The sequence below is a fragment of the Malassezia japonica genome, chromosome 1 (genome assembly GCF_029542785.1).
Source record: "Malassezia japonica chromosome 1, complete sequence".
NCBI lineage: Eukaryota > Fungi > Basidiomycota > Malasseziomycetes > Malasseziales > Malasseziaceae > Malassezia > Malassezia japonica.
This window is the reverse complement of record NC_083370.1, coordinates 1,060,170-1,077,654: the sequence shown is the minus strand read 5'-3', so window position 1 is coordinate 1,077,654 and position 17,485 is coordinate 1,060,170. Positions and strand designations below refer to the sequence as shown.

The window sequence follows — 17,485 nt, the reverse complement described above, 5'->3', positions numbered from 1 at the left end:
GTTGCCTCCACATTCACCCCACGATGGACGCGGAACGTCGCGGGCTCGCGGCGTACGGCGCACGAGATGCGGCGCCGCGATTCCAGTCGCTGTGTGCGTCTACATTCGCAGTGTTGCAAGAGCGTATTCGTCTTGCGCACGAGATTGCATCGTCTGCCGAGGCGAGCGATCATGCCTTTCTCCGTACCTTTCCGTACTTTGCGCGCGACAAGACGATCGCCAAGAACCTGCATACGCTCATGGATGCGCTGGATGCGTGGAATGCGGTGCATGCACGGGGCGACCTGATGCAGGACGACGACGTACCGACACCGGAGCAGCTCGGCGACTGGACCGGCACCGTCCACCGCTTGGTCCACCTGCTGGGCCAGACGAACAACGAGCTGAACGACCCGCGGGGGACAGAGATCGTGCAGGACTTGCGATCATTGTACGTTGGTCTTCTCACACAGGCATCCGCACGTCTTTGGTCTCGACACGCCGCTCGACAAGCCCGCGCCCGAGCCAGAGGCTGAGCCGGAGGAGGCGGAGGCGATGCCGGCCGAGCGCCTATCGCGCGTCGAGTTCATGACACAGGTCGACGACCTCCCGGAACAGGATTCCTCGGCACGGTACGCACCCGACGACCGCGAGGCCGCTGCACAGTTCGCGCTACAAAATGCGGCCTTCCGCGACCAAGACACCCATCTCGACCATCTCAGCACCTCCATCTCGCGCCAGCACGATCTGAGTCTGCGCATGAACGAGGAGCTGGAGCTGCACGCAGGCCTCCTGACCGACCTCGACCGGGGCGTGGACGATACCGAGCTGCGGCTGGGGGGGGCAAGCAACCGCCTCGATCGCTTCCGCGCGAGCATGAAAGAGCACGGTACGTCGATCGGCTGACGCAGGCTCGGTGTGGATCATCTTTGTACTAATTATCGTGCTTGTCCTACTCATTGCACTGTTCAAGTAGGGTATCGTGGTATTATTCGCTCAGCGGACAGCACTGCGTTAGTAGAGACACCTACCAAAAACTCGACAAAGGCATGACCCGACGACGCGACCGACAGGGGTGGCGCGGTGCGCGGCACAGCAGCCGGCACGCGGTGGCTTGCGATCATGAACTGGGCACTCAGCATTCCCTGCTCATCGACACGCAGCGACGTTTTGATCGACGACTTGCTCGCCTGCAGCATGTACCCGACGCATTGCAATGGGTAACCGTGGTCGGCCGCTGCGACACAGTCAAACTTTTCCGTCACCTGGCTCTCGTGCGAAAATGAAATCTCGGTGCTTCCATAGCTCCCTTCTGTGTTCAGCAAGAGCGTGCCTTGGCCGCTACGCGCAGGATTGCTGGGCGTGAAACGGACCTGGACGCGCGTCTCGCCGCCTGCGTCCAGCTCCTGAAACGCGCGCGAGAGCCATTCGGACTGGATGAGCCGTGCGACGTACCTTCATAATGACCTGGGCCACCGTGTCGTCGGGCGAAAACTGCAGGCTCGGCGTGAGGCTCGAGTCGAGGGTGCGCAGCCGGAATCCCATCTCGAGGCGCCCCGTGTGCATGCGCAGGCACAACGGCTCACCAACTGCGCGGTAGACAATCTCTACATACTCCCCCCGCCGGCGCGCGACGTCCGCAAGGCCCTCGCGCGAGGTCGCGTTGCCCATCCTGCTCTCAAACAGGCCAAGGCACTGGACAATGGTCGACGCATTCACTTCGAAGCAGATGTACGGCTGCGTGTCCTCCTCCTCGTCGCTCTCTTCCTGCGTACGCCCGAATTCGTGCCAGTTCTCCGGGGGAGTAAAGGTGTACTCGTCAAAGATCGATGCGTAGAGGTACGCGTGCGCCTGCACGGTCTGGTTCATTTCCGAGACAACTTCCAGGCCGGATGCCGAGATGGACACGGTCGCAAACTGCGTCAGCACATCGACATACCGATGCAAAATTGACTGCCTTGAGCAGCGCCATGAGCATCGACGCGTCGGCAAGACGCGCGTGCAGCACATCGCCCGCCGCCGTCATGGCCAATGCGAGGGGACGCGATCGATCACGTGTGCCTGCCAAGCCTCGGCGCTGCTCGCTACGAAGACGATGGCTGCGAACGCCCCGGGTCCAAAGGTAGGTGTTCTGGCTGATGTAGACTGCTCCGTTGACGTGTCCGGGCCACACGCGTCCTGTTGTGCATCTGGAGCACTCGGAGAAGCAGGATGATGGGACCTACCTCATGTTGTCGAGCTGCAAAGACAGCAACCCCATGTACGCCCCAACACTAACGCAGGCTTCGCGACTGGCTCGGTGACTGGATTGGGACATTTTTAGGTACGTCTTCTTTCTAACCCAGGCCACAAGGGTGCCGTTTGGAGTGCCAAGCTCTCGGGTGGAGACGCGGCGCGTGCGGTGACGGGCAGTGCTGACTTCTCGGCAAAGGTGTGGGACACCTATACTGGGGAGTGTGTGCAGACCTATTCACACAATCATATTGTGCGCAGCGTGGCCGTGAACCATGCAGGCACGCAGCTGCTGACGGGCGGCCACGAAAAAAAATTGCGTCTATTTGATCTGCAAAAGGCAGGCACTTCCGCAGACGACGCACAGCTGTTCAAAACGAACGACCAAGGCACAACACACGACGGTGTGATTCGCAGTGTCGTGCTTGGCCGCGGCACGAATGGCGCGGAAAATGTGGTGGTGACGGCTGCAGAAGACAAGCTGATCCAGTGGTGGGATCTGCGGACGCTTGAGCCCGTGCACGAAATGACGCTCGACGAGCCGTTTGTCTCGATGGACCGTTGCACCGGTACATTTGGCGAATACATCACGATTACCGCTGGGAAGGATGCCATGTTTGTGGATTTGGCAAGTCACGAAGTGGTCAAGAAGCATACACTCGACGTCGCCCCCTCGTCCGTGTACCTGCACCCCACGCAAGCCGACCGCTTCGTGGCAGGCAGCACGGCAGACGAATGGGTGCGCGTATACGACTACAACACCGCCGAGGTTCTCGAGCTGAGCAAGGGCCACCACGGTCCGGTGCACTGCGTGAGCTACTCGCCCGACGGCGAGGTGGCGGCCAGTGGCAGCGAGGACGGCACGATCCGCCTATGGCAGGCCCACCCCGGTACCAAGTATGGTCTGTGGTCATAGCTACCCTCTTGTACATACCCACGTGGATCTTGCTGACGATGTCATGATGCGATTGCGATGTTACACAGGAAGCGAGGGTGATGTGGGCGCTACGGGAAGCGAGGGCGCACCCCGGCTCCTTCCTTATGGACGATTTCAGTACGTTGCTCTATACTCATAGCAGACATCTTTGACGAGCATTGCCGCCTGATCGCCAAGCCCAACACTTGCACGTATGAATCGTGCGGCAAGAGCTTTGCGCGCAGGTCGGATCTAAAGCGGTACGTACACTGACTCACACAGTCACATTCAGTGTCACACCAATGATCGCCCTTATACGTGTAGCTTCCCCAACTGCCGCCGGCGCTTCATTCAGAGCAGCGCACTACGCGTGCATATGAACAGCCACACTGGCCTCCGCCCGTACGTGTGCAGAGTGTGCAGCCGTGCCTTTGGCGACTCGAGCTCCTTGTCGCGCCACACTCGCACCCACGCGGGTATGCGGCCGTACAAGTGCAAGGAGCCTTGGTGTGGTAAGGACTACACTCGCAAGGCCACGCTGCGCATCCACGAGGTACGCAACCACCTCGAGGACAACGGCCAGGGAAGTGCCGACCGAGGGTGCAGCCGCCACGAATGTGGGGCCCACGAGCCAGAGCTTGTCCGGTGCAACCTGTCGGGCAATGTCATTTATGCCACGCGCGTCCCCCCCCGCCGCTTTGACGAGGCTCCTCCTCGTACTCGGGTACCCAACCTGCTCCACGACACTAACGTGACGCCGCCTACAACGCCGGATGTGGTCGCTAGTAATGCACCATCCTGGGCGCCTTCGCTCGCGCAGCGGCGCCCTGTGCCCATGCCGAGCCCGCTGTGCGTTGCGAACCTGGTGCAGGAGCTCCAGAGGCCATGTACGCCCACCACGCCAGTCACGGAGCATGCGAATGCCATGACGCTGCAGAACCTCCTTACAACGACCTTGACGCCTTCGCCCGTGTGCTGGAGCGCGCCTACGACGCCTGCCTACCCCACGACGCCGGTGTCGGCGCATGCGGCGCAGGTACAGTGTGACGCACACAGCTCGTTCCTCGCGCCTATGTCAGCACTAGCGACATCGGCCAAGTGCGAGGCACAGAGTCCATTCCCTACGCCGGCGCTAGCTCAAGCATCATCCGTCAAGTACGAGGACTCGAGCCCCCTCGCCACGCCCGTCTCAGCTCAAGCAGCGAACATGTACGACGCCCAGAATCCGCTGCTTGCCTCGATCTTGGCCGGCGCAACGCCCGTCAAGTACGAGGTGCAAAGCGCATTACCGACGCCACTCTCGGCTCCATCCACCTCGGCAAAGTACGAGACCCAAGACACGTTCCTGGCGCCCGTATCGGCGCATGCACCTGTCCCGTACGAGGTACACGACCCATTTTTTGCTCAGGCGGCAGCACACGAAGCGCAAATTAAGCTGGAGTCCCAAGACTCATTCATCCCTCCGCTGCAGTCGTTTGTCGACGCGCTTTCATACACGCCCCACGCTAGTGCTTCGGCCCCACGCCCTTCATCGTAGTCTGCACGACACCTCCACATATGCGCGTGCGCGCAACGCCGCGGCGGCTCGCGACCTGATTTGGCCCTAGCGCGCGGCACGTGAAGAAAGTGACACACCCGCACAGCCTGCATCGACGCGTCTGGCTTTTCCCGGTGGACGAGGGAATGACGGATGGGCAGGCCGTTAAGCACGCCAGCGTGCCCGCGGGTGATGCGGAGGACGAGCTGATGACGCAGCTTTGTCATCGGTACTACCAGTCGATGTACTACTCCCAAATCCAGGAGAGTGTGTTGGTTGCCATCAACCCGTTCCATACACCTGTCGATGTCAATGGGGACGATGTGCTGCGCGAGTATACGCGCGCGTACCGCGACATGCGGTACACGACCAACAGTAATCCTGTCCCTCCTCATATCTTTGGCACGGCGTGCAATGCATACTACTATATGCAGCGCACCGGCCAGGACCAAAGTTTATTCTTCCTCGGTGAGACGGCTAGTGGAAAGAGCGAGGCACGCCGCCTTGCGCTCCGCGCATTGCTGAGCCTGAGTACAGCACTTCCCGGCAAGCGCGGCGCACGCCTCGCAATCCAGCTGCCGGCCGCGCTGTACGCGATGGAATGTTTCGGCAACGCTGAATCGGACGAAAACGCGAATGCGTCCGGCATGGCGCTCTACTCGGAGCTGCAGTTTAGCAAGAATGGCCGATTGCTGGGCATGAAAATGCTCAACTACTACCTCGAGCGCAGCCGGGTATCGCCGCTGCGCACGACAGAACGCACCTTTCATGTATTCTACATGCTGATCGCAGGCGCCTCGCCCGAGGACCGCAACCGCTGGCGCTTTGATGATGCCCCAAGCTTCCGGTTGCTCACAACTAGTGGCCGAGGACCCCCTGCAGGCGATGCGGGTGTGCTCATCGCACGCTATGAGCGTCTGGTGAACGCACTAGACCTCGTCGGCATGCCGCCAGTGCAGCGCGCGTCGCTCTTTGATATGCTCGCTGCTATTCTGCACATTTCGAACCTTGACTTTGTGCAGGACGACGGGCCACACACTGCGGCGCGTGTCACGTCCGAAGAGCCGTTGTACATTGCCGCCGCGCTGCTCGGCGTCGGCGCCAGTGCGCTTGCGAATGCTTTGACACACCTGACCAAGGTGGTGAAGGGCGACCTGTGCACGGTCATGCTCGACGCAAACGGCGCCGCAGCGAACCGCGACGCTCTCATGCGCATGCTCTACTCGCTCGTCTTTGCATGGCTGAACGAGCAGATGAACCAGCACCTGTCCAACGACCAATTCCACACATATATCGGCCTGCTCGACTTGCCGGGCTGGGGCAACCGCGTGTACAACACACTCGATCAGTTTGCAGTGAACCTCGCACAAGACACGGTGCACCGTCACATGTCGCGCGTCTTGCTTGAGCGCCGCATCGACGAGATGGACCGCGAGGGGTTGTCGCACATGGCGCCTCTCCCGGTACCAAGTGACGAGACGGAGCGTCTGCGTCTCTTGACGCACATGCCTGGTGGCCTGGTGCACATCATGGACGACCAGACCCGCCGCCGTCCCCGCAAGTCGGACCAGACAATGGTTGCTGCGATGCAAAAGCGCTGGATGAACCACGAGGCACTCCGAATCGATACACCGGACCACCTCGGTCCCCAGGCCTTTGTTGTAACGCACTTCCATGGCAACGTGTCGTACGATCCCCATGCATGGCTGGATCGCAACGACGAATCGTTTGCCCTCGAGCACGTCTCACTGCTCCGGGGCGCCGACCGCCACTCGGATGGTACGACTGGTCTTGGCTCGTCGAATGCATTTGTGCGTGGCCTCTTCCAGAGCGCAGCCGTCTGGACGCAGCTCCCGCACCATAGCGGTGCGCCAGTCGTCGGAACACAAGCAGGGCTGCGTCCTTTGCGTGCGCCTTCGACAAAGCGCGTTGCTCGCAGCGGCACTCTGCGGGCCTCGACGTCGCGGCGCCAGCGTGCCACGGATGAGGACGAAGACACGTACGGCGCTGAGATGCTCGAAGCTCCCAAGCCGCCGCCCACGAACGAGATGCCATGCGTTCTCGGCGAGCTCCAGAACGCGCTTGGAACGCTGATGGAAGTTATCGACGAAACCAAGGCTTGGTTCGTCTTGTGCCTGCGCCCGAACAGCAACCAGCTCGCGAACCAATGCGAGGCGCGCATGATTCGACGCCAGGCACATGCCCTCGGCCTCGCACGGCTGCGGCACGGGCATGCGCGCGATTACAGCGTGACATTGACTTATGTCGAATTCTGCGACCGCTACGGCACACTCGATGGCCTCGAGCAGCTGGGTCTGCTCGGCGCGCCGTCGTCTGAAGCCAAGATGCGCGTGAGTGATGCGTGTGCGCTTATGAACTGGTCGGATGCGCACGTCGCGATGGGTATGCACAAGGTCTTTTTGTCGCACGAAGTCTTCCGTGAGCTTGAAGATGCACTGCGCTTGCGTGATCCCGAAGAGGTGCAGTACAACCTGCGCAAGGCTGCGGCAGAGGACGAGTTGATGGAGGACGGTCAGGTGGACCCGTACTCACCATATGCCGACGTTGCTGCGCCATCGGAAGACATGCCGAATCCGTTCGAGCCGATCGAGGCGTGGCACCCTGCATTTACGTACGCTGGCGAGTACGACGCAGAAGAAACGCAAACGCTTCTCAACATGGACACAAGCGAAGAGAAAGGCATCGCTGAGGATGATGCCTTGATGAGCGATGCGCTCGACGCCGGTCCAGGCGATACTGGCACAGCCGATGGTCCGCGCGTCACAGAAAAGGTCAAGGTCTCGACGCTGCGCAAGCAGTGGGTGGCGCTGACATGGCTCTTTACGTGGTGGATTCCGTCGTTTGTGTTGAAGCGCTTCAAGCGTTTCAAGCGCTCCGACGTGCGTATGGCCTGGCGCGAAAAGCTGCTCATCAACATGATGATTTGGTTCGTGTGTCTCTGCTCGATTTTTGTCATTGTCTTTTTGGGCAATGTCGTGTGTCCAAAAGAGCACCTTATCAGCAGCAATGAGTTGTCAGGCTACAAAGGCAAAAAGGCATATACCGCCATCCGCGGCGAAGTGTTTAACTTGAATGGTATCATTGACGGTCACGCCGCCGCCATTCCGGTTGTCTCGCGCAAGACGCTGCAACAGTACGCGGGTGTGGATGCGACCAAGATTTTCCCGGTGCAGGTCAACGCGCTGTGCAACGGTGTGTCTGGCACAATTTCGCCGTGGGTGACGCTCGACAATAACAACAACACTGATGCCAATGCACAGTACCACGATTTCCGTGCTTACAAAGGTGTGGACGTGCGTCCAGACTGGTACTACGAGCAGATGTGGTACATGCGCAACCAGTATCGCGTCGCAATGATTGGATACACCCCCAAGGAGATTGACAATGCGCAAGAGGACGGGCGGACTCTCGCCGTGTACAATAAAGACATTTACGACATCTCGGACTATGTCGCACAAGGCAATCGTGGAGGTGTTTTGGTCCCGGAAGGCATGGCCCCCCCTGCCAATCTCGACCGCACCATCCTCGCACCCGAGATTGTGAATCTCATTGCACAGAATCCTGGCGCAGATATTACCAAACGTTTCGACAATCTGCACCTGGATCCAGCCGTGCTCGAGCGTCAGCGCATCTGTCTGCGCAATCTCTTTTACATCGGCCAAGTCGATCATCGAGATTCGCCGCGTTGTACATTCTCCAAGTACATTTTGCTTGCGCTGTCGATCATCATGGTCGCCACCGTCGGCTTCAAGTTCTTCGCGGCACTGCAGTTTGGCAGTGCACGGCCGCCCGAGGCGCAGGACAAGTTTGTCATCTGCCAGGTTCCGTGTTACACTGAAGACACCGACTCGATCCGCAAGACGGTCGACTCGCTTGCGAAGCTGAAGTACGACGACCGTCGCAAACTGCTCATCCTTATTTGCGATGGTAACATTGTCGGTGCAGGGAACGACGCGCCCACGCCACAGCTCGTGCTCGACCTCTTGGGTGCTGACACTAGCACCGAGGTGGAGCCGCGTAGTTTCGTGTCCCTCGGTGAAGGTGCGAAGCAGCATAACATGGCACGCGTGTACAGTGGCTTGTACGAACACGCCGGGCACATGGTTCCCTACCTTGTCATCGCCAAGTGTGGCCAGCCGAGTGAGACGACGCGTCCCGGTAACCGTGGTAAGCGTGACTCGCAGCTGGTCCTGATGCGTTTCCTGAACAAGGTGCACTTTGGTCTGCCCATGAGCCCCCTCGAGCTCGAGATGTACCATCACATCAAAAATATTATCGGTGTGAATCCCAGCTTTTACGAGTATATTTTGCAAGTGGATGCCGATACTGAAGTCGAGCCCACGTCGCTTACACGCCTCGTCGCGTCGATGGTGCACGACAAGAAAATCATCGGGCTGTGTGGTGAGACGGCATTGGCGAACGAGCAGCAGAGCCTCACGACGATGCTGCAGGTGTACGAATACTACATTTCTCACTTTATGGTCAAGGCTTTCGAGAGCCTCTTTGGCTCGATCACCTGTTTGCCTGGTTGTTTCTCCATGTTCCGCATCCGCACGCCCGACACGCAACGCCCTCTTTTCATTTCTAATACCGTGCTGGACGACTATGCGGAAAACCGCGTGGACACGCTACACCTCAAGAACCTGCTGTACCTCGGTGAGGACCGCTACCTCACGACACTCGTCTTGAAGCACTTCCCCGACTACAAAACGACCTTTGTGCGTCACGCGCGCTGTTTGACGACAGCGCCGGACAGCTGGCGTGTGCTGCTTTCGCAGCGTCGCCGCTGGATCAATTCGACGGTGCACAACCTGGTCGAACTGCTGCGTACTCCGCAGCTCTGTGGTTTCTGTCTCTTTTCAATGCGCTTCATTGTGATGATTGATCTACTGTCGACAATTATTGCGCCGGTCACGATTGGATACCTGGTCTATCTCGTGATTGTCGTGACGGTGGAAGGAGGTACGATTCCCCTTACCTCGGTCATTCTCCTTGCCGCGATCTATGGTCTGCAGGCCATCATTTTCTTGTTGCATCGCCGCTTTGACATGATCGGATGGATGATTGTGTATATCCTTGCGCTGCCGGTGTGGTCGCTGATTTTGCCGCTCTACTCCTTCTGGCACATGGACGACTTCTCGTGGGGCAACACGCGTATTGTCACTGGCGATCATGGTGAAAAGCTCGTCGTGCACAACGAAGGCACCTTTGATCCCGCCGAGATTCCCCATATGACCTGGGAGGAGTACGAGAACGAGCTGTGGGAGAAGCGCTCTGGGCAATCGGATAATGCGAGCTTCGCCGAGCACCCCCGTGTGCCCATGTCCAAGTCGACGCGTGCTCTGTTGACGCGCGCGCCGAGCCTATACGGTCATGCCACGCACCCGGTTCCCGAGCTTTCGGAGCCGGAGGCTATGCGGCACAGCAAGGCGTACACCGATGGCCCCGATGCGATGGATGCCGCCTGGCTCGCCCAGGAGACCTCGTCGTTGATGGGCCACGGCGAATACGAGATGGGCCACCTCGGCAAGCGCCCGATGAGCCATGCTTCGTATGGCTATTCATCGTATGGCCACGGTTTCCCGATGGAGCCCGCGCCCGAATACGGTGTGGACCCCTACCAGGCGCCGATGCAGCCGAGCGGTTATGCGTGGGAGGCGGCTGCGCCCCGCGCGCCGTCCGCCGCCTTTGCGCCGTCCGAGCCTGGAACGCCTCCTGCCCAAGGTACCCTCATTGATACACGCCCCAACAGGCTGCCGCATGACGAGGTGATCCGGCACGACATCCGCTCGATCATTGCGGAAAGTGATCTGACAACGATCACCAAGCGTCAGTTGCGCAACCAGCTCCAGGACAAGTATGGCTGTCCGATCGATGAGAAAAAAGCCTACATCAATGCGCAGATCGAGGCCGCGCTGCGCGACGTGTAGATGTACATCCTTAGCAAATTTTACACCTACAGCCCTTAATTCTATACAAGTTTACCGAGTAATCTCCTGGTAAATGAGTTTCTTCAGTTCGGCGCGCGACAGAGGTTCCTTGGAAAAGTCCGCATCAAAGAAACTCGGGTCGAGTGGCTCGGCACCTGGCTCGTCGCTGGGGTCGTGGTAGGGTTCGAGGTAGGGGTGTGCCAGTGCCTCTTCCACAGTGATGCGCTTACGAGGCGAAAAAGTCAAGAGACGCTCGAGCAGATCCAGCGCCAGTGGCTCGGCCTGCGGAAAGAGCGCGGCAAAGTTTTTGCGCTTGCAAAAAGGCAACGAGCGAATGTAGTCGCGCGACCGCAACGAGCTGATCGCGTAGAAATCGTCGAGGGACGGTGTGCCAAGCACCTCGAGGATCAGCGAGAGCTGGTGGTGGTAGTCGCGACCAGGGAATAGGGGACGGCCAGAAAGCATTTCGGCAAAGATGCAGCCGACGGACCAGAGATCGATGGCCTTGGTATACTCCTTAAAGGTGAGCATGATTTCCGGCGCCCGGTACCAGCGTGTCGCGACGTATTCCGTCAGGAATGCCTTGCCATCCGGTTCCGGCTGATCGGCACTGCGCGCCAGGCCAAAGTCGCAGATCTTGAGATCGCAGTTGGCGTTCAGCAGCAAGTTACTCGGCTTCAGGTCACGGTGCAAGACACCAGCCGAATGGAGTGCCTTGAGGCCACGCAGGATCTGGTACACAAAGTACTGGAAGTGGTCGTTGGACAGATCCTGTGTGCGAATCACACGGTGCATATCCGTCTCCATTAGCTCCTGGATCAGGTGCACCTCGGTAAAGGTTTCCAGTGACTCGGGCTTGAGAATGTCGAGAATCGAGATGATGTTCTCATGGTGAAAATGGCGCAGCAGCCGAATCTCGCGCAGCGTACGCAGACAAAACATCTGATGATCGAACGGCGAGATTCGCTTCACCGCGACTCGGGTGGAAGTCGGCAGATGAATGGCCGAGCTGGGTCAGAAGAAAAACGTACTAGACGACGCCATAGGCACCTTCGCCCACAGCCTTCAGCAGACGATACGAATCTCCGAGCTGGGGACCAGCACTTGCAGCAGCTCCCTCATGGGCTGCGGTAGCTTGTGCGCTGCCGCCATTCTGCTGCATGTCGACCGACATGGCTCGTTTTCCGCGACAGGTACGGGCCTCGGACGAGCGTGGCTTGGGCGCCGCTCGCTGGGGTATAGGTCACGTGAACTCCGCAGAGGCTGCACCAATGACGGCCACGCGGCTGAATGCGCCATTGCCTCACCAGCGATCACTAAGCGTCAGGACGCATCGAACAACGGACGCGCGACAAGTACGTGAACCCTATTTTCATTTAGGCGGACGTCGAAAAAAATTGATACAGGCGAAGCCCTAAAGGATGCCTGCCCCTGACACGCTTCCAGGGGAGGAACATCAGCACGACATTAATGAGTCGCGTCCCGCTCCGCCCGTTGCCATGTCCTCGTCGCAGGACGGGGACAATATCACACCGCAAGCGAGCTACTCCCAATCCGGGATTAACATCCTCGATATTCTCACACGCGTCGCGACTCGTCCTTCCCCGCAGGTCGACATCGGGCCGGTGGACATGGCATGCGCCATGACCATTGCCCGCGTCCACACCGACAGTCCTTCCGAGAAGCCGCGGGTGGTTTTCTGCGATGCAAGCGACGATTTTTTACGGCTCTTTGGCTACGCACGTGAAGCCGTCGTGGGCCAGGCACCGGCAAGTGTTCTGCGCGACATCAAGTCGGAGAGTACGGAAGCCGCTCATTTGTATGCGGCGGCCGCAAGCGGTGCCGAGCAGCAGGCGGTGCTATCGATGAAGCGGAAAGACGGCACAGCGTGCTCTGTGCTGATGACGCTTATTCCGCTGCCGTGCAAACCCAAGAGCGACGACATGGTCGACGAGTCGATCGAGTGGATTGTCGGCTTCCAAGCCGTTGTTGCACCCGATTTTATCCTTGCTTCCCCCGGGGTCGAAGACGAGCTACATACCAACTTTACGACGCCCCTGGGCCGCGCAGTCGAGACGCTCGTGAAAGAGTCAAAGCATGGCAGCACGACCGGCGAGGACCATGCCAACATCCAAATGAACGACGACGCGGATACGTTTCACTTTGTCTCGTCGCGTGACACGCTGCAGTACGTCTCGCAGTCGGTCGAGCGCCTGCTGGGCTACCGCCCCGAGGAAGTCATCGGCCGGCCCGTGCAGGAGCTGTGTGACCCCAACGACATTGTTGCCCTGCTCCGTGAGCTGAAAGAGATCAAGACGACCGGCACACGCACGCCGCAGCGCAAAGGCCGTGTGCGACAGGGATCCGGGCAGGACGAGACGCTCTTCAGCTTCCTCGCTAAGACCAGCAAGAACGGCCCAAGCCGCGCGCAGTTTCCGGTGAAGCCGGTCCGTCTCGACGAGAGCGTGTCGCGCCACACGGTCCTTGCCGAGGTCAACGGCCTGCTGCGTATGCGGCACAAGTCGGGCGAGCTCATCTGGATGGAGACGTCGGCGCGTCTCGTGCTGCAGCCTGGCGGCTCGGGCCGCAAGGCCCGTACAGTGGTCGCCGTGTCGGGCCGGCGCCGCAAGAACTACGCCGACGGCCCTGAGCCACCGGCGGTGAAGAGCGAGCCGACGCCGCCCTCCCCTCGGCCGCCCCCGCCTATACCGTCGTGTGGCCCAACGTGGCTCACTCTCTCCTTTACCGGAGTCATTCTCCAGTGCCTCGTGCTTCCTGACAAGCACGGCCGCGAGGAACAGCAGAACGATATCCCTGTGCGCATCGGCTACGTCCTGCCGAACATTATCGACCAGGAGGCCATGCATGAGATCCACCGCGTGATGCAGAACGCCAAGCAGCGTCCTGTGAGTGTCGCGACGTGGATCTCGCAAACGCCCGTCATCTCGACGTGGGTCCCTCTTACGCCGAACTTGATGAGCGCCGCACTGACGCGCATCGGGGCGCGTGTGATTGTGCGCCTCGACTTTCAGCGCAACGGGCTCGACCGCCCGCCGAACCGGCTGTTTGACCCCGACCCACGCTGGCTGGTAATCCCCCAAGCGCTGACGCAAGGCGGCGCGGGCAGCGCACCGAGCAGCACCGTTGCGCCGAGTGTGTCGCAGCCTGCGCCGACGCAAGACACGCCGATGCCGCTTGGCCTCAGCCAGAAGGGCAAGATGAACAGAAACGAGTCGTTCTGGTGGAGCAGCGACGACAGCGCGTGGGAGAGCCGTGGGCACCTGCAGGCGCAGTCCACGACGAACTCCGCGTCGTTCCCAACGACCATTGCCCCGTCCTCGCTGTGGGGCTCGACGGCGATGGCCAAGGCGCCGATGGGCACGCCGGTCTCGGTCCCCCACCTCTCCTCTGCGCCAATTTCGATGGGCTCCGGCCCCTTGTCGTCGATGCCCGAGATGACCGTGTCGGCCCCGTCGCAGCCCGCCGGCACGGTGAGCATGCCTGATATCAACCTGTTCACCTCCGCGCCGTTCCACAACAGCCTGACGTCTGCCGCGCCCGCACACTCGGGCACCCACATGCATCCCCCGACGTCAATTGCAGCGAGCCAGCCCGGAACGACGCTGCCGACGTCTATGAGCGCGTTGAGCGGCCCCAATTTCTCGCTGCCGATGCAGACCGACAAAGACTCCATGCACGCACTGTCGCCGCTGCCCTCGTCCGCGCCGACGACGACCATGTCTGCAACTCCGCATTCATCGAGCCAAGCGGATCCTTACTCGCTCTGGCCGTTCCAGATGTACGACCCCTCTGGATAGCCTGCTTGTAGATTTCGATACCCTTCCTCCTTGGCATTTTTGCCACGTGGCCCTTGTGTTGGTTTCTACTGCGCTTCGTTTTGCCACGATTGCAGCGCGATGTCCTTCCTGCCGGACCTCCCGTCCGGCTTTGGCCGCGATTCTGCCTATCCACCTATGCCATCGCATACGTCGGACCCACTTGCAGGTGCGCCTCAGAATGTGTCCCCTCCGCGCCCAGTCCGGCAGGTGCGCGATAATTCGCCGCGCCCCGCATTCATGGACACCTCCGAGTACAGCGACGTGAGCCCGGCACGCAGCCCTCCGCGCGCCCTGAGGGGGCCTGCCGAGGGGCTACAGCAGATGCAGCGGCCGCCGTTCAGCCCCCCACCGCCGGGGCCGGCGGCCACCGGCACGCCGCCGGGTGGTCCGATGCGATCGTATGCCTCGTCCTCGTCGCTGCACCAGCAGGCCGCCATGTCGCCGCAGGCGGCGGCACCACCGAGTCGCCCGGTGCATTCGGCGCCGCCGCAGCGCGTGCTGCCTACCGAGCCGCCGCGTGCAGTGAGTGCACCGCGTGTGCCTTCGGCCGCGCCTCCTCCCGCTCCTGCTGCCGCGCCGCCCAGGCCGGCCGCGGCTCCTCCGACCGCGCCGCAAGCGATCCACGTCCCTCTGCCCGATTCCAAGTCGCTTGGCGAGCAGCGTGAGCGGGCCATGGCATCGAACAACACATCCGAGCAGCTCCGCTGGGCAATGCAGGTTGTCAAGTACGTCGAGCGTATGCAAGCGAGCGAGACGCAGGTCGACGAGCAGGTCACGCAGTGGGTGGACGAGGCGATTCTGCAGATTGTCCAGGCTGCATCGCACCCCGAGCCCGAAGGCGAGGCACTCTATGCGCGTGGCGACCTCCTGGCCAGCGGCGCGTTCCCTACCTACGTGTCGAAAGACCTTCGCTCTGCGTTTAGCGACTTTGAGCGTTCGGCGCGCAAAGGGTACGCCCCGAGCTGGTTCCGCATCGGCCGCGACTACGAGACGCTCGGAGATGTTGCGCGTGCGCGTAGTGCGTACGGCCGTGGCGTGCAGCTCAGCGACGTGAGCTCGACGTACCGCATGGGCATGGCGACGCTGCTTGGCCAGCTGGAGCTCCCAGCCAACATTCCCGAGGGTGTCAAGCTGCTGCGTACGGCTGCCGATATGTCGACGGTCGATGTGCCGCACCCCGCGTACATCTACGCGATGCTGCTTGCCGGCGAGCTGAACAATGTGAGCGTCCCTGTGACGGCCCTGGTCGACGGAAATGTACATGCAAAGAACGTGACGCAGGCGATGCTCTACCCCAAAGCGCGCAGCTACCTGCAGCGTGCCGCCTACCTGAACCTCTCCCTCGCGCAGTACAAGTGCGGCTGGTGCTTTGAGCACGCGCAGATTTCCTTTCCTTTTGATCCCCTGCTTAGTGTACAGTACTACAGTGCCGCGAGCCAGGGCGGAGAGCCGGATGCGGACATGGCGCTCTCCAAGTGGTTCCTCTGTGGCGCGGACGGATGCTTTGACAAGAACGAGACGCTCGCATGGACCTTTGCCGAACGTGCGTCGCGCCACGGCCTGCCCACCGCCGAGTTTGCCCTTGGCTACTACATGGAGGTCGGCATCGGCACGCCTGTCAACCTCGACGGTGCGCAGCAGTGGTACGCCAAGGCGGCCGCGCAAGGCAACGCCGATGCCGAGGCGCGCCTTGCTGCGCTCAAGTCGTCGCAAGAGGCGGTGCTCTCGCGCGCGCAGCACCAAGAAAACCTCGACAACCGTCTCTACTCGGAGCACACGCTTGCTCGTTCGCGATCGACCGATCACCCTCCCGCGCCGGCGCAGGAAACCTACCCCACGCGGACGACTGGCAACGCGGAGCTTGCGCGAAAACACACTATGCGCATGGTCGACGCGAGCGTGAGCCGCCAGCGTGTCGAGCGCGCGCCGCGTCCCCCGCGATCGGGCGATCCCGTGCAGTACCAGCGCAACCCCAGCGGACCGCCGCCGGGGCCGCCGGCTGCGGGGCCGCCCAAGAAGGGTCCCGCGACGTTCTCCGAGATGGGCCTGCAGCCCAAGCAAGACCGCGACTGTACGATTTGCTAAATGCGCGTCTTGTTTATGTGGACGATGGATCATTCTGCATAGACTAACTACCATCGATACCGTATAGGGCCTATACTGCACACTGTGACTCATCCAAGGCGAGTCGCATGCACGAGAAAGCGCGCTGCGGGTGCGTGCTTCTCACAGCATAGGGAGGCCATTGCAGGCCCCTTTTACTTGCCCTGGGGAGCCTCCTTGAAGGCAAGGCAGTGCTCCTCGTTCATGGCGGCGACAATGGTGACCATGAGGTCCTTGCCGTCGTCGAACTGAGCAGAGATCTGCTCACCAAGGTCGCCCTCGGGGACCTTGACGTCGTCCTTCGAGGTACCGTCGTTCGACATCAGGTTGAGGTAACCATCGTCGATGTTGATCAGCTGGTACTCGCGGCGAGTGACGTTGGGCACGTCCATGTTGTGGGTGGACGGCGAGATGTCCTCGTACTTGCGCTCGGTGAAGATGTCGGTAGCGACAAGGTGCACCTTGGCGTGACCGTGCTTACCGGTCTTCGAGGTGGACATGTCAATGATCTGGGTTAGCGTTGCGCTTCGGGCTTCGACCTACCTTGCAGGGGCGGCCCTTGATCACCACATGGCCGTTCTTGCGCAGGGCCGAGCACTGCTGGGGGTAAGTGAGCGAGGCACCGGCGTGGGCGGTCTCGAAGTTAACGTTAAGGCTCTCGTCGTCAGACTGACAGTCAGCGTCCCGGTCTTCCTCTACGCACCATGTCGAAATTCAGGAGTAAGAATTGTCAGCCGGGGCCCACGTTGCTTTTCTCGGGCGAAGAAGAAAAAGAGACTCTTGCAGTTTTGCCCCCCTCCCCCCCGCGTGGCCGCCCCAAACGCGCCGGTGCTGCGGCAACTCGGCCGGGGGAAAAACCGCCGCTTGCCACCTCGTCGAGCTCCTCCTGAAACGTGACTTGCACTCCCACCCGGCGTCCCGTGACTTG

The 17,485-nt window shown here is 60.8% G+C and overlaps 6 protein-coding genes across 6 annotated transcripts; 3 read left to right on the top strand and 3 right to left on the bottom strand.

The window, feature by feature from the left end:
- Positions 1 to 23: 23 nt before the first annotated feature.
- MJAP1_000606 (uncharacterized protein) lies at positions 24 to 955 on the top strand (the record flags this gene model as incomplete). The annotated part of the gene is made up of 4 exons (XM_060264573.1): positions 24 to 430; positions 453 to 868; positions 891 to 910; positions 953 to 955. 4 exons carry the CDS (start codon positions 24 to 26, stop codon positions 953 to 955), a joined length of 846 nt encoding a protein of 281 aa, XP_060120556.1.
- A 12-nt stretch (positions 956 to 967) lies between these two features.
- On the bottom strand, positions 968 to 2,005 carry MJAP1_000605 (uncharacterized protein; the record flags this gene model as incomplete). Its single annotated transcript, XM_060264572.1, has 4 exons — positions 968 to 988; positions 1,011 to 1,412; positions 1,435 to 1,896; positions 1,919 to 2,005. The coding sequence occupies 4 exons, from the start codon at positions 2,003 to 2,005 to the stop codon at positions 968 to 970; spliced, it is 972 nt and encodes a 323-aa protein (XP_060120555.1).
- Positions 2,006 to 2,074: 69 nt separating this feature from the next.
- On the top strand, positions 2,075 to 10,615 carry MJAP1_000604 (chitin synthase; the record flags this gene model as incomplete). The annotated part of the gene is made up of 7 exons (XM_060264571.1): positions 2,075 to 2,101; positions 2,124 to 2,239; positions 2,262 to 2,302; positions 2,325 to 3,113; positions 3,288 to 3,387; positions 3,551 to 4,635; positions 4,755 to 10,615. 7 exons carry the CDS (start codon positions 2,075 to 2,077, stop codon positions 10,613 to 10,615), a joined length of 8,019 nt encoding a protein of 2,672 aa, XP_060120554.1.
- A 51-nt stretch (positions 10,616 to 10,666) lies between these two features.
- On the bottom strand, positions 10,667 to 11,789 carry MKP2 (mitogen-activated protein kinase; the record flags this gene model as incomplete). Its single annotated transcript, XM_060264570.1, has 2 exons — positions 10,667 to 11,592; positions 11,666 to 11,789. 2 exons carry the CDS (start codon positions 11,787 to 11,789, stop codon positions 10,667 to 10,669), a joined length of 1,050 nt encoding a protein of 349 aa, XP_060120553.1.
- A 325-nt stretch (positions 11,790 to 12,114) lies between these two features.
- On the top strand, positions 12,115 to 16,539 carry MJAP1_000602 (uncharacterized protein; the record flags this gene model as incomplete). Its single annotated transcript, XM_060264569.1, has 2 exons — positions 12,115 to 14,414; positions 14,529 to 16,539. 2 exons carry the CDS (start codon positions 12,115 to 12,117, stop codon positions 16,537 to 16,539), a joined length of 4,311 nt encoding a protein of 1,436 aa, XP_060120552.1.
- Positions 16,540 to 16,712: 173 nt separating this feature from the next.
- On the bottom strand, positions 16,713 to 17,263 carry ANB1 (translation initiation factor eIF5A; the record flags this gene model as incomplete). Its single annotated transcript, XM_060264568.1, has 3 exons — positions 16,713 to 17,066; positions 17,101 to 17,226; positions 17,261 to 17,263. The coding sequence occupies 3 exons, from the start codon at positions 17,261 to 17,263 to the stop codon at positions 16,713 to 16,715; spliced, it is 483 nt and encodes a 160-aa protein (XP_060120551.1).
- Positions 17,264 to 17,485: the final 222 nt, after the last annotated feature.